Source organism: Phaseolus vulgaris, chromosome 6 (assembly GCF_051622355.1).
Source record: "Phaseolus vulgaris cultivar YP4 chromosome 6, ASM5162235v1, whole genome shotgun sequence".
In the NCBI taxonomy this organism is placed as follows: Eukaryota; Viridiplantae; Streptophyta; class Magnoliopsida; order Fabales; family Fabaceae; genus Phaseolus; species Phaseolus vulgaris.
This window is the reverse complement of record NC_143503.1, coordinates 28606408-28621874: the sequence shown is the minus strand read 5'-3', so window position 1 is coordinate 28621874 and position 15467 is coordinate 28606408. Positions and strand designations below refer to the sequence as shown.

Here is a 15467-nt window from a genome sequence, read left to right as displayed (position 1 = left end):
CAATAACCTTTTAATCGATTAAAGAATAATATAATTGATTATTGTAAATCTTTTAAGTGCTCAAATCTGAGAAAATACATCGACTCGCAAAAATTCCATTATAAATAAATAATTAATTATGACTAAGAAATAATTGATTTACATATTTTTTTATTAAATTATTTGTTTTATGATTAATTCCTTTTTAATTTAAAATAAGAGAAAAAAAAATTACATATTTTTTCAAAGAAAGATTCAAGATTTCTTCAAGATTCAATTTTCTTCATAAACATCTTTTTTTATCAAATGAGAAAATGTTATCGCATGCAATAAGTTGCATAATGTTCCTCGGAAAGTTTTTTTTTTATTTGCTAGTTTAGAATTAATTCTTATCATTACTATTATTATTATTATTATTATTATTATTATTACTATTATTATTATTTACAACAATAATATTATTTTTATTATTATTTATAATAATAATATTATTATTAATATTAGTAATAGTATCATTAATAATGTTATTATTAAAATTAAAATTATTATTTTAATTATTATTAATAATATTATTGATATTATTATTATTTTTATTATATTTATTAATATTATTAATGTTAATATTACGATCATTATATTTATTAATATTATTAATGTTGATATTTATTAATATTATTAATATTAACATTATCATTATATTTTTTAATATTAATATTATTATTATTACTTTTATTATAGTTATTATTATTAGTATTATTTATTAATATTATTATTATTATTATTATATTAAATATGACCCATTTTTAAGTTTTTGAAATCGATTTTGTGATAGATTAGATGACCAATTTTTGTGACTAAAATTATAATCACTATTTAGATCATTAAATCATATGGTCATAGTTACCAATTTTTTAATCACTAATGTGACTATATTTTCCAATAACTGAATTTAATTAGAGTTTTTGAAAAAATATATATAATCTATTAAAAATATGTAGCAGTCTCTTAATTTTTCGCAGTTAAATTAATTGGCATTTTTCAATAAATTAGGGCCAGCCATCATGGTTGCAGCACTGTGACATCATGCAGCAAGACAAACTAAACATTCCCCCTCCAAATTTATGATCAATAGCATCGAAACAGGATTATCTGCGTAGTATATGCTAGCCTTGCATTAAACTAATACAAGCTCATGAAGAATATTTCAATGGTCATTTAAGGCTTTTTTACTATTGCCTAGTTAATATGCTGAGCACTGACATGACAAAACACCAATATTTATTGAATTCATTCTGCATATGGCGAATTGCCTTGCGTCACTCATAATTCCACATCTTTGTTACACTAAATACACCACATAAAATATCATTTGACTTTCAGGCCTTGGTTTTTCAATTGGATATATAGGTGGCTCCAAAATTCAGATTCTTGTTTCTACAAGCCACTTCTTGCTTCCTTCCCACACCAGATTTGTTCTCCTGCAAACCAATGATGTTCTTGAAGCTCCTGTTCCACTTCTTCATACTCTTTGCTGTCGCATATGCCTCATCTGATTGCCAATATTATTCTTGGTGCAGCGACAACAACATCCTTATTCGTTTTCCCTTCCAAATACAAGGTCAGCAACATCCATATTGCGGGTATCCTGGTTTCAAACTAACTTGTTCCAATGATAGCAAAACAGTTATAACACTTCCTTACACGGGAAAGTTCTTTGTCCGCAACATTAACTACCTCAGACAACAGATGCAAGTGTATGACCCAGATGATTGCCTTCCAAAACGTCTTCTAAGTCTCAACCTTTCAGGTTCTCCCTTCATTGTTGCCTCTTCACTCCGCAACTACACCCTCTTAAGCTGCCCAACACGGCACACGGGGTCACAGTTCATTCCCATTGACTGTCTCAGCAATTCAACATCTTTTGTGTCTGCTATTCCTTCTGTCAACTTCACCAATTCATTGCTCCAGTCTTGCCATGTTCTGAAGAAACTCTCATTTCCAGTCCTGGGACCAAATCAGGAAACTTTCAGAGATGAACTCCTTAGTGGAGATCTTCTATTAGCATGGCATGCACCTGACTGTAGATACTGTGAATCACAAGAAGCTATGTGCGGATTTGAGAGCATAAACAGTGATCAAGTTCGTTGTTTCTCTGATTACCAAACGGGTAAATATACTCCTTCAATTTCACTTTATTTATCATTTGAGTTTTTTTTTTATAATTTTTTAAATTTAATTTTACTCAATACAGTGATGACAATATATTATTCTATACAATTATTGTTCAAATTCAATCAATCATCTGTGCATTGTAAGTTATAAAAGTAGGAGAATTAACTATTCGGATAAATCAAAATGGAGAGAGTAATATGTTGTTTGATTTTCAATCTGCTGTGTTTTCCACAATTAGTTATAAACTTGATAATGGAAACTGTTTAAAGTACTAAAACAAACAAAAGGAGCTACTGATTTGTTCGTGTTCTCAATGGAGCTGTCATTTTTAGGTGGGCCATAAGCTTGCTTCCTATTCTTAGTACGATAGATTGCTAGAAAAGTTAAAGTTTTTTTTTTATACACCCTTTGACTTTAATAGTTGGTTTGCTAGTTGAGACTTAATTAATGGCAAAAATGATTTAAAATAATACTGATGTCGTGGCTTTTGCAAATTGAAAGTCGTCCATCATATTCTAATGCACATGGCTCAGGGTTTTCTCTATCGCATGAAATCAGATTTACATTGACCCTTCAAAAATTACACAGTGATTTATAAGAATTATTTATTTATTTATTGTTATCATAAGAAAAAAAAAGTGGATATACATATATACATGTGCTAGGCACATGTATTTTATACTAGTAGATTATAATCACAGTTATAAACTTGAAAGATAAGTCTGATAAAAAAAATCAATCAGATCGTATTAAAGAAACACGAAATTTAAAATGCTCTGGATTCTAAAACTGACTTGAATTGGAAAAATACAAAGTTGTCTTTTTAAAACCAAAAAGTTCTTTATAAATAAAGCATTATTAAGACGTGAGGTTGATAAGATTTTCATATGGCAAAGTGGAATTTTGAATTTTCAGAGCGTCCACAGCATGGTCTTCGAGTTTTTGGAATCATCACATTATCCACTGTTGGACCAGCTATCATATGCGCCATTGGAATGGCATGCTACGCCTCCTTCATGTACAGAAGAAGCAGCACAGCCAGAATTGGTGCAGCACAGAGTTCTACACCAACTGGCATGTCACCTCAACCTGCCATTGTTAGGATGGGCTTGGATGAGTCTACAATCGAGTCGTATCAGAAACTGGAATTGGGGGAGAGCAGAAGAGTGCCAGGACCTAATGAGGGATGTTGCACCATATGCCTCTCAGAGTATAAAGCCAAAGACACAATAAGATGCATTCCTGAATGTTCACATTGCTTCCATGCTGACTGCATCGATGAATGGCTTCGCATGAACAGTACATGCCCTCTTTGCCGCAACTCTCCTTCCCATCCCTCCTCTACTGTTCTATCCACTGACCACTGATTGGTTTTAGGTTTAAGCACAAATCTGAGACCGAAATTCAGCTGCTCTCATTGCTTGATAATCACACTTCAGAGGCTTAGTTTAGTGATACGTTCCATTGTTTGGATAAGTTAATGTTAAACGGTTGTGAGCTTGTTATGTTGTAATAATAATTGGATAACGAAGAAACAACAATATCCAACCCAAGGTTATCAATACTAAGGTTCAGTATCCAAAAAATTACTTCGAATATATAATCATATAGGTGATAAATGTTCAGCGTAAAAAATTTACACTCTTGGAATCTCCACATCTGTTGATCGGGAACTGTAGCTCACGACAATGGCAGAGAGAAAGCGTTTGAATCTGAAAATGAAGGAAAACAGAAAACAGAGAAGAGAAAGGTAGGGAGAATAAAACATGAAAAAGATGCATCTTGAAGGAAGTCGTCAAAGAAAACCAAAATCCAAATTTACATATCACTGAAAAACTTTATAAATTTCTTATAAAAATTTATTTTTTTGGAATTTTTCATTATTTATTCTTAAAAATAAGATAAATTTGATAAAAAAAATATAATATTTATTAAATCATCTTATAAATAGTAGTGAACAAGTTTTGAAAATATTTTTTCTTTAAGACAATTGAAAAATAGAAGAACAAAAATGTGTATCTTAGAAAACACTAAAACAAATAAAACAAATTATGTTCAGAAGTGGACTTAAATCTGACTCAATCCCATAAAATTGGTTCATAGGATTGAGGTTTGCACTCACAATGAAATATCCTTATCTATAGTCGATGTGCAATTTCCAACAAATTATGATAATTTTTTTATATCTAAGTTTTTTTCAATATATACATGTACGAGTATAACATGTGATCTTCAAAATGAGAATATGGTGAAATTCCATAAGAGAAACTCTAAACCCAAAATCCTTAAAAAATAAAATGATGCTTGTCAAATTAATAATAAATATATTTTTATAAATATTTTTATTCGGTTTTTTCATTATTAAAAAAAAAATATTGTTAAATTATATGTTTATCACATAAACTAGTTTAAATAAATTAATATTTTTTTAGTATTTTAAAATAAATGAAATTAAACATATTTTCTAAAATAAAAAGAAATCAATTAAACGGAACATTTGACTAACTTCATCTTTTTTTAAGAAACTTTATTTAATATATTTTGAATTTTTAGTCAATTATATATATATATATATATATATATTTATAAAAATAATGTAAATTAAACGTTTTATTAATTTCAATTTATTCTTCAATTAAAAAATATTGTTGGAACTAGAAAAAATGTGAAGGTGTAAGAAAAGGTAGGGAGGTGAAGAAAAAATTTAGACGCAGCTCAACTCGTAGGCTGCTTCTTTCTGCAACTCCATGTATTCTACACCCTCTCACTTATCAAAGGCTTTTGCTTCCTACACCCTATCACTAATGTGAAATAACAAAAATACCTTCTTTAGTTTTTAAATAAAAGTAGGGATACAGATCATAATATATATTCTGAATTTAGTATTTTAGAATAAAATTTCATATTTGAGTTTTCTCTGACACCTTTCTAGATTAGGCTCTCCAAAATAGCTTTCCATAATAATTATCCTGGAATATATTATTTGTATTCCAAATTTTTCTTTTCAAAACAAGATTTTGATTTTTCAATTTTTTTATGAAATTTTATTTCTGAAACACAAAAACAACCTATTCTAGATTTCCTTTTCCGCTCCAGATTTTCAATTTCAGAATGCACGTGCAAAGGCAATTCTGAAATCTTAGAAATTGATGGCTGCAGGTTAGAATTGATTCGTTGCAGAAAACAAAAGTTCCTACCAAAATCCCATGTATATTTGTCTCACCTCATAATTCTTTCTTGCACTAAAACTCTCACAAAAATTTGGACACTGACACATTGTGATTGTGCAAACCTTTTATTACTGGTAAATAATTATTAGAGGTCATTTTAATTTTAAAGAGACGAGCACTAGTAGAAAATCCAACCAAAACTAACCTATACACTCTATTTCATGATCACATGATCATGGACCTGTAATTTGACGAGGCTTCAATGTATCCATGTTTCTTACAATGTCATTGGATTTGGGTGACTTCTGTTCATGTGAAAAAATTTGAGGAAGGCTGATTGATAAAAAAAAAATAATTGATTAAATTAATTAAGTATTTAAACCATTCAAACTATTGAATATTTTAATTTATTGTAAGAATACATGATTATGGGAACCATCTATTGGAATTTAACAACTGCTCAATATGCTGAGTGTGCTGACTTAACAAAAAAATGACATTTGGTATTCTAATTTTTCATATGTCTAGGAGTCCTGAGTTATATTTCCCCGTTGTCATTACACAATGTAACCCATTTGTACATGATTTGACTTTCAGAGATGATAGAGATCCTAGATTGATAGTAGTTGCATGGATATCAATATTTGGAAGACTTGAATGTTGAGCGGTTCTGAACTTATTATAGAATGGATTGTAACAATTATTGAATAAATAGGAAAATAATATTCAACCATTGTTGATAATACTTTCTGATAACATTAAAGAAAAAAAAAAAATTGGAATTGTTCATAATGCATAATGCATAATTCTTGGATTATACAGTGTTCAGCTTCCTTTAGCTGCTGGTAAAGGTATTATTACTACATAAACGAACAGAAAAAGGCATGCATCGGTCAGTTCCCCAAGTCAAAGGATACAATTGACACCTAAGTAAAAGGTGCAGATAGTTACGAAATACTGTACAGAGAACGAACTGGCATCTGAAAACACTCTTTACTTCTTAGCAAGCAGCTTCTTTGGAAGTTTATCCAGAGGAGTTGATTTTAAAAGAAAAAGCCTGGCAGCCCGCTCCTGCAAAGTACCTCCACATTTTAACCCACGTGACTGCAGTTCAGACTTCAACCTTTCCAAGCCAATAACCTGTCAAGAACATACGGAATAGGCATTAAACTTCAGAGGCTAATAAACAGTCCATGATCAATGCCCTAATTGGTGGAGGTGTACGGGGTTCTCAAGGGGCCATTACTACATGCGTACTAGATTTTATGTTTAGAGCCTCGGATCCACATTTCAGATGTGAAAAATCGAAACTACTGAAAGCAGCTTCATCTTGAATGTGGATCACGATTGACTAGATCCAATATCAAACCAAACATACATTTTTCCGATTTTCCCACAAATATAAAATTACAGTCCACAAGAATGAAGAACATTGCTAAATTATAAAAGGTATAGGGTTGGTCATGGACAAAATCCAATCTAAATCCAAATCCAAATAAATGGATTGGATTCAAAATCCATATCCATTTTAACTAGATCAAATTTATTTGGATTTTTCTTAAATCCATTTAAAGTGGATTAAATCTAGATTAAATATTCTTTCTTAATTATATTAAATCCTCTTAGTCAAATACATTAAATTCACTTTGATATGGACACAAACTAACCTGGCTCGAACTGGGCCTAATCCGACTCAACTTGTACGCGGACCAACTTAGTTCAACATCGACACGGACCCGATCCACCCGACATCCTGAACCCGAACGACTCGACATCGGCTTGGTCTCGAACGAATCAACATCAGCCTGGGCCCAGACGACCCAAGATTGACCTGAGCCCGAACGACTCGACATGACTCGGGCCTGGACAACTCGACATCAGCTCAGGCCCGGACGACTCGACATTGGCCCAAGCCCGAACGACACGACATCGATCGGGACCTCTCGGCTCGACATCAGCCCGAGCCCAGACGGCAAGACATCAGTCCAGGCCTGTACGACTTGACATCGGCCCCAGTCCGTATGACTCGACATCGACCCGGGCCCGTACGACTCCTTACGCCAAGAGATCGGCCCGGCCCCGTACGACTCTAGATCGGCTCGGGCCTGTACGCCTCGAGATCGGCCCGAACCCGTACGACTTGAGGTCGGCCTGAGCCCGTACGACTCGAGATCGGCCCGAACCCGTACGACTTGAGGTCGACCCGAGCCCGTACGACTCGAGATCGGCCCGGACCCGTACGACCTGAGATCGGCCCGAACCTGTACGACTCAACATCGGCCTGGACCCGTACGACTCGAGATCATCCCAGGCCAGTACGCCTCGAGATCGGCCCGGGCTCGTACGACTCGAGATCGGCCCGAACCCGTACAACTCAACATCAGTGCGGGCATGTACGACTCGACATCGACCCAGGCCCGTACGACTCGACATCGACCCAAGCTCGTACGAGTCGACATAGGTCTGTGCCCGTACGACTCCACATCGATCCGGACCCGTACAACCTGACATCGGCCCGGGCCCGTATGACTCGACATCGACCCAGGCACGTATGACTTTACATCGACCTGGGCCCGAAAGACTCGACATCGGTCCGAGCCTATACGACTCGACATTAGCTTGTGCCCGCTCGGCTCAACATCAGTCTAGGTCCGTGACAACAGCCCGAGCCCGCTCAACTCGACACCGACCCGGGCTCGCTCGAATCGACATCAGCTCGGGCCTACTCGAATCGACACCAACCCGGGCCCGCTCGACTCAATATTGGCCATGCCCCGCTCAGCTCGAAATCGATCTCGACCTGGACGACTCGACATCGGCCCGGGCCCGGACACTCGACAACGACTAGGCCGGGCCCGAACGACTCAACATCGGTTTGGGCCTGCTCTGCTCGACATCAACCCGGATTGTCTTGGCTCAACTTGGATCGGGCCAAGTCAAAACCCAACCCAAAATGCAATTTGGATAACCCAAAAATGTATCCAATCCATATTTAATCCATATCCAATTAAATGGATTGGATTTAAAATCCAAAAATATGGATTTGGATTTAAGATAAATCCATTTAAATGGATTAAAACTAATATGGATTTAGATTATTATGGATTGGATTTTGTAATTTGGATTTTTTGCCCACCCTTAGTATATAATTATTTATGCTTTACCCAAGCAAGAAAAATCCAACACGTAGCAAATAGATTATACTTTTATGGATATACACACTACATGTAGCCTTAGAATTAGTTACTAGCTTTAGCTTAGTGGTTTCAAAAGTTGGAATTATCCCCTCAACAAATTGCAGTCACGAGAGTCCAATATAACTATTATAATTCACATTACTTAAACCACCTTCAACTATTAGAGTTATTAAAAAAACTAAACCATGGTAACAACTGAACAGATTACAGTAAATTTAATAGTGATGTGATTCCACCCAAATTGAACCATTTAGTTTTGCTTACTTTTCAAAACTGATGATATATCCAACAATTTAACAATAAAAAAGGGGGTTTCGGAGGCTTTATTTATACCACCTTCTCTTATAGCACATGATGCTTTGATTACAACAATGTACAAGTCAGAGGGTCCTCTAATCTTATAACTAACCAGTCGACCTAGTATCAAAGGAATTTTTATTGGCTCCGCAACAAACCATAACACCTAAAACAGACTTCCATTTGAAGTCCCTCTTTAAAATGCTTCTTTCTTACTTTGTACTATATTGATAGGACTAAGGTTCTAGCTAAGCCTAAACATAATGACATATTTCTATTCAAGTTTAAACCATTTTTAAGTTAAAATAAGAATGCATATTTAATAAGGACAAAGAAATAAATTGTTTAAACAATTTATCATTAATGTTTTATCTTATAAAACATATAATTTAATATTATTATTTTATTAATATCGATGCCATTACAATAGAACCAATAAACCTTGGACTATTGTTGTCATTCACTGGTTCAATGACAGGCCCTAACTTTTAGATAACCCCTATTGCACTCTATACTAGAATCATGGATTTCACCCTAGCAACTAAATTCAATCTACTTCGACATACTAAAGAAGCAGCATATAGTTAAAAAATAGCAAAGGGTACCACACAAGTGCAGGATGCTACTGAAAACACACCTCAAGATCGGCAGAGGAGTTAAAGGCATCAAAATTAAGGGGCTCATCCATTGCAGGTTCACTAGTGCTTGGCGAGCTCTCTTCATTGACTGCTGCTTTATGCTCAAGTGATCCATCAATTTCCATATCATTATTAGATTTGCCAGTGGCCACAGTTTCAGAGCCTGTAATATTTGAGGCCTGATTCAGAGCACCATCAAACTTATCAGACACACCTCCATGGCAATCCTGATTTCCATCTTCTTCCGCATTGAGTCCAACAGCCACCGACTCATTTGGCATTGCAGTAGTCTCATTGCTTATCACAGGCTCGTCCATGACCTGAATACTTTCATCAGTCAGCAACCCAACAGATCCGACATTTACTTGTGCAACAGTTTCCTTTTCTTCCTCGGACCCACTCTCACAAGAGCCAGAACCAGAGGCGCCTCCTCCACCAGTTACTGAACCCAGACTTCCCTCAGCCTTAGTTGACTCAGACTCATTCTGGTCATTCAACAAATCAGATTTCTCCATTTCCCCCTCAACATCGGAATCGTCACTATAATCGCTATCACTTTCATTCAATTTCCTCTTCCCCATCCTGCAAAACACAAATACCAATATCAATAACCCACAAAGTCCAAACAATCATCAAACGGAACCACATAACAATAAAGTAACAAACAACAACACACAACACGAGTGAATCAACCTACCATATCTTCAACTTCTTGGCATCACGGGGGGGTTGTGAAGGGCTCTTGCGTTTGGCAGTAAGAGCCTCCTTAACGGACAAAGCAACATCCGCAACACAACGTTCAGATTCCGCCCGATATTTCTCCACGTATTTGTGAGCTTCACTATCACCGTCAGCCTTTCCCTTACCCTTACCCTTCTTCATTTGCTTCTTGAGAAAGTCCTCCGCCACCTTCTCGAATTTTCTCTCGTTTTCTCCGGCCTTCCACTCCTCCAACCTCTTTTCGGCGTTGACGTGCCTCAGCCTCCGGCCACTCATGTCCCGACACGCGTCGAAATTGTTGGTCTTCTTCTGCCCTGCCTTCGTCGCGGCGCCGCGAAGAAGAGACCCGAAGCCTCCTTTTCCGCCTTTGAGACGCAGCAGCAGCCGCACCGACGGGAACATGTTGCCATCCTCCGGGGAGCATTGGATCGCCGAATTTTCATCGTTGAGGTGGCGAAAGCCGGTGACGAGGCGCTGGTGCTGCACGGGAATTCCGGTGAGTTCGAAGAGGCGATCCTTGATGGAACTCGCGTAGATGATCGGAGAGGGGAATAAGAGGGTTAGGGTTTTCCCGTCCAAGTGCTTCACGAACAGGTTGCACATCTTGCTGCCCCGGTTCTGCTCCATTCTTGAATTCCAAAACTAGAAATTGGGGGATTTCGAAAATTAGGGTTTAGGGAAGTTGGAAAGAACAGAGCGAGAGACAAAATAAATAATGAACTGTATCTATAACTATATATAAAAGATTTTTTATAGATAAAAGATTTTTTATTATAACTTTGGTGTACAATTTTTTTATTTATTTTATCTTTATATTAATATTTATTTTAATTGTTTTATTATTTTATTATTTTATAAATATTTAAATTTAAATTATTAAATAATATTAAATTTAAAAAAAAGTTGTTTAGGTAACCGTAAGCCCTAAACCATTATTACAATTAATTAATGGGTTTACTTCTTTTTATTACAATTAATATTTTTATATATTTAGTTTAGTGATTTACATTTTAAACTCGGATACCATCTCTTTTCTTCACATAAAAAAATAATAATAAAGAAAAAATAATTAGCCATATAATTTTGATATATATAAAAAATATTTCTTACCGTTCCTTACAGCTCTCACGTCTATGTATATTCACACACTTATATAATTTTAATATATATAATTATATATATATATATATAAAACATAGTCAATATAATAATTAAATTTATAAATATTATGCAATATATGGTAAATTTACAATAATAAGTTTATTTTTATCATGCGATATGTAAAAGAACACAATAAAAATGTTATGAATATAGTTTTTATCTCTTTTATTTAATTACAGTAAAAAATATATTAAATAAATTTAAATTTATAATAAAATAAACATAATTATATTAAAACAATTACGTCATCGGTTTTATTCTCAAGACTGGTAAATTACTAATTTTGATCTGTTATTACTAATATAAAACTAAAAAAGATTAATATAAACAATGAATTTGAATAGGAAAAATATTATTGAAGACGATGATTGATATCACAAAACTATATGTTACCCCTCCCAAAATCAAAAGTTCAATACAACAACGCAAAAATCTAGTATATTGATTCAAATTTTGTAGTATTTATTTATTTTAAAATCATTGTATTAGTCCAACGTGTGTGGTGGTCTTGGAGGTGCATGCTATGTAGGGATTGAGAGTGGTGAGGTTATCTCTCTTTGGTAAGGTGAGAATTGAATACTATGAATGTACATATATTTGCATTGAAAACAAGATAAAAGATGAATGATGCAGATGCATGAAAAGGGAAAGCTAAAGGGCATTCACTTTCCGGTTGAAAGGAAAGTTCGTTTGTGTGTGAAACTGTTTGATTTTTTTTTTTCTGTATATCACAGGCAAATGTGTAGGAATTTACCTAATGGTATAAAAAGATAAATGTAACAATATATTGTGAGTGATTTATTTTGGTTAATTAACAGTATAATTGATTATTAGAATAGTGGAGAAATATAGAGGGATTAAGGAGTGGTATTAACCAAATATTTAGGCTCCATATCCAAGTTTCTAATAACTAACTCAACAACTATATCATTATTCTTTTACACATTACCCAACAATCATCTTTTTAAATAAAAACTTTCACATATGATATGATTTATACCTATTTGAATATTTTTTAAACTTTTTATACCTAACCGTTTTATTTTTAACTTTGCAATGATTTCGAGAGGAATTTAAGTTAGGGTAAAGAAGATGTAGAGGAGGAAGCACAAAAAAGAATATAAAAACAATATGTGTTTATTTTTATTTTTTTTTCCTTTGTGGCTCTTTTATGTAAAGGAAAAAAAATGGTCAATATTTAAACTTAAATGTACTTACACATCAGAATGTCAAAATATAAAATATTAAGGAATAAAAACAACATTTAATCTTGTTTTTTTTACTCAAAATAATTTATCAGTTTTGAAAGTTTTTATAATTATGAGATTTTTTTAAATAATATTTTATTTTTTGCTTAGGTAACTAACAAAGTATTGATCACTTATTTAAAAAATTAACTCCGTTAAATGTTGAATATTAAAAATGAAAGAAACAATTTAATTATTAACATACTTATATTGTCAGTATAAATTTATAATTTATATATGTAAATGATAAAAATAAAAAATACGGATACACAGGCGCGCGATAACGTCTGTGTTTCTACTAGTATGTATATAAAGTTAACAATCATCTTACTTAAATAACTATTAAACTAAATTCTGAATAATATATAATATTGTGTTTGTTTATGGTGATCTCTTATTCACGTGGAAGGAAGAAAGTTGATTAATGCATAATTGGATCAGAGGTTTTGCGGGCAAGCTTGAAGACAGAAGAGTAAGCAAATAAGTTTTTGCTTCCTCTCTGATGAAAAGAGGAAGAAGGACAAAGTCACATAATGAGATTAAGTCAATATTTTTCAGTTGAAAATCGATTCTCACGCATGTTATGTAGAAGCAAGAATCGATTCAGAAGTATTTCAAATTGAAAATCGATTCACATGCATATTATGTAGAAGTCAAAATCAATTAAAGAGTATTGAAAGTTGATAATCAATTTCATGCACTTATATAGGAGTCAAAGTCTACTAAAGAGTATTGAAAAGTTAAAAATCAATTTGAATAAAGTTATAGTCCATGCATGATCAGTTAGCTTTAAAATTATATTAACTTTTCATAATAATAGTCATAATTATCATTAATATTAATATTATTATATACATATATATAATATAATACAAATAAAATAATCTAAAATAATATTAAAATCATATAAATACAAATATTATTTTTCTGACACAAATATTTAATAATATTATTAATAAAATAAAATAATAATAATTAATAAAACTAATAATAAAATAAAATTTTAATATAACACAAACATAACTACTTGTTTATAATAAACAAATTATATTATTATTATAAATATAATAATACCTTTTAAATTTTATAAATATTTAAATTATTTATGTCAAGTAACCAGTATTTTTTACAAATTTTAAATATATTCATAATTTTACATGTAATTTTTGTCAAGTACATAGTATTTGTTTTTAAAATAATTATTCTATAGTATTAAAAATAATTTATATAATTTTAATTAACTCAAATTAAAAAAACAAAAATCTCATATTTTATTATTTAATTTTTTATAAAAATAATAATAAATTTATAATCTTACATTTTATATATTTAAAAAAATTCAAAATATCTTGAGAACCATTACATTATCCACAAATTTTGTTGGAGATCCCACATCGAATAGAGATGAAAGCCTTTCATTCTATATAAGTGGGTGCAACCCTCATCCTCATGAGCCGGTTTTATGGGGGTTGAGTTAGGTTTAAAGTCCACTCTTTCGTAATATGGTATCAGAGTCATTTCGAGCCTATCCTAGTGAGTGTTTGTGTTGGACATATCGTGCCACCCGCTATCGGGCTACCCATAATATATAGTCTCACGCACGAGCTTCTATCTATCAATAAATATTGTAATGTACCACAACCCTAATATAATCACTTTTTTTTACACTTTTCTCTTGTCACACATTCTTTCACTTCAATCCTCCTGCTTTCACTTCAAGGTATTCACCAAGTAACATTAATGTTCATTTACTATTATATTATATAAAATTACTAATATAACTGACTTTATAGATTGAGTTCTATCAAAGTAGACAGAATAAGACTAAATTAACTAGAAGAGATGAGATTGTTTTAGAAAGACTACCTGGAACATTTAAAATCATGTCTAAGGCCTTTTCATGTCATTTTTTTCTTCATGGTAACAATTCCAACATGATAACTCGTGGTGACTCTAGTGATTTCTGTTATACATTGGTAATGAATATGAATTGCGCATCAGATCCTCTGCTTTGCAGTTGCTTGGGATTTGTCACAGGGATAAGGTCAAAAGAGTGTATTTGGTCCTTTGCATAAATTCTAATATGAATACTTGATATATGTATGTATGAGTTCTAATATGGATGGGCATGTTGAAGTATTTGAGTTATACAGAGATGTTGATCAACTTTTTTATTGAATAGTTAACTAGAAACTTCTGACAAGGGTGGCAGATGTAACAGTAGAAATTAGAAAACTGTTTAGCTTGAGTCTCATGATATTGGGCCAGCTTTTATCTTTAATGTGGGCCCAATCTGTGGATGGGAGTTAATACACAGATTCAAGATGGTGATGTTTTTGGGGTGCATACAGAAATTCTCTAAGTTTTATTGTTAGACTTGGGCTTGAGCTAATACACTGAACAAATTGTTTTGGTAACTTCTTCCTGCACCCCTACATTTATCTTCCTGTACCCCCATAATGTTGTGCAAAGACAAAACCATCCCTATATAAAAACTGTACATTTTTTTTCATTCCGGATTATGAAATCTGGTAAATATTTGGATTGATGCGTTCAGTAACCTCTCGGATTGGTGTTTCCGGTAGTACATGAATGACAGTGTTAATCCAAAATAAAAAAATGCAGAACATTCATAATTAAAAAAACAGTTTCGGATCCACCAATCTGTAATTCAAAATATGCATTCTGGATTCAGAAATTCATAATTGAAAAAAATCATTCCGGATCCACCAATCCGTAATAGAAACTAGGCTTCTGGATTCAACAATTCGAAAATCAACAATTTATGCAAACTTTGCTTCCGGAACATCCTTCATCCAGAAAAAAAAACATGATTCACTTTTGGATTGATGAATCCGTAGCACGCTCTCAGATCCCGATTTCAAT

General features: G+C 33.0%; 2 protein-coding genes across 2 annotated transcripts; one reads left to right on the top strand and one right to left on the bottom strand.

Annotated features, from left to right (window-relative positions):
* Nucleotides 1–1415: 1415 nt before the first annotated feature.
* LOC137831898 (putative RING-H2 finger protein ATL21A) lies at nucleotides 1416–3770 on the top strand. The gene is made up of 2 exons (XM_068639793.2): nucleotides 1416–2146; nucleotides 3067–3770. Exons 1-2 carry the CDS (start codon nucleotides 1468–1470, stop codon nucleotides 3516–3518), a joined length of 1131 nt encoding a protein of 376 aa, XP_068495894.1. The 5' UTR covers nucleotides 1416–1467; the 3' UTR covers nucleotides 3519–3770.
* Nucleotides 3771–6054: 2284 nt separating this feature from the next.
* Nucleotides 6055–10961, bottom strand: LOC137831896 (Ubiquitin-like superfamily protein). Its single transcript, XM_068639792.2, has 3 exons — nucleotides 10151–10961; nucleotides 9453–10035; nucleotides 6055–6461 (listed from the first exon to the last, which is right to left on the bottom strand). The coding sequence occupies exons 1-3, from the start codon at nucleotides 10798–10800 to the stop codon at nucleotides 6315–6317; spliced, it is 1380 nt and encodes a 459-aa protein (XP_068495893.1). The 5' UTR covers nucleotides 10801–10961; the 3' UTR covers nucleotides 6055–6314.
* Nucleotides 10962–15467: the final 4506 nt, after the last annotated feature.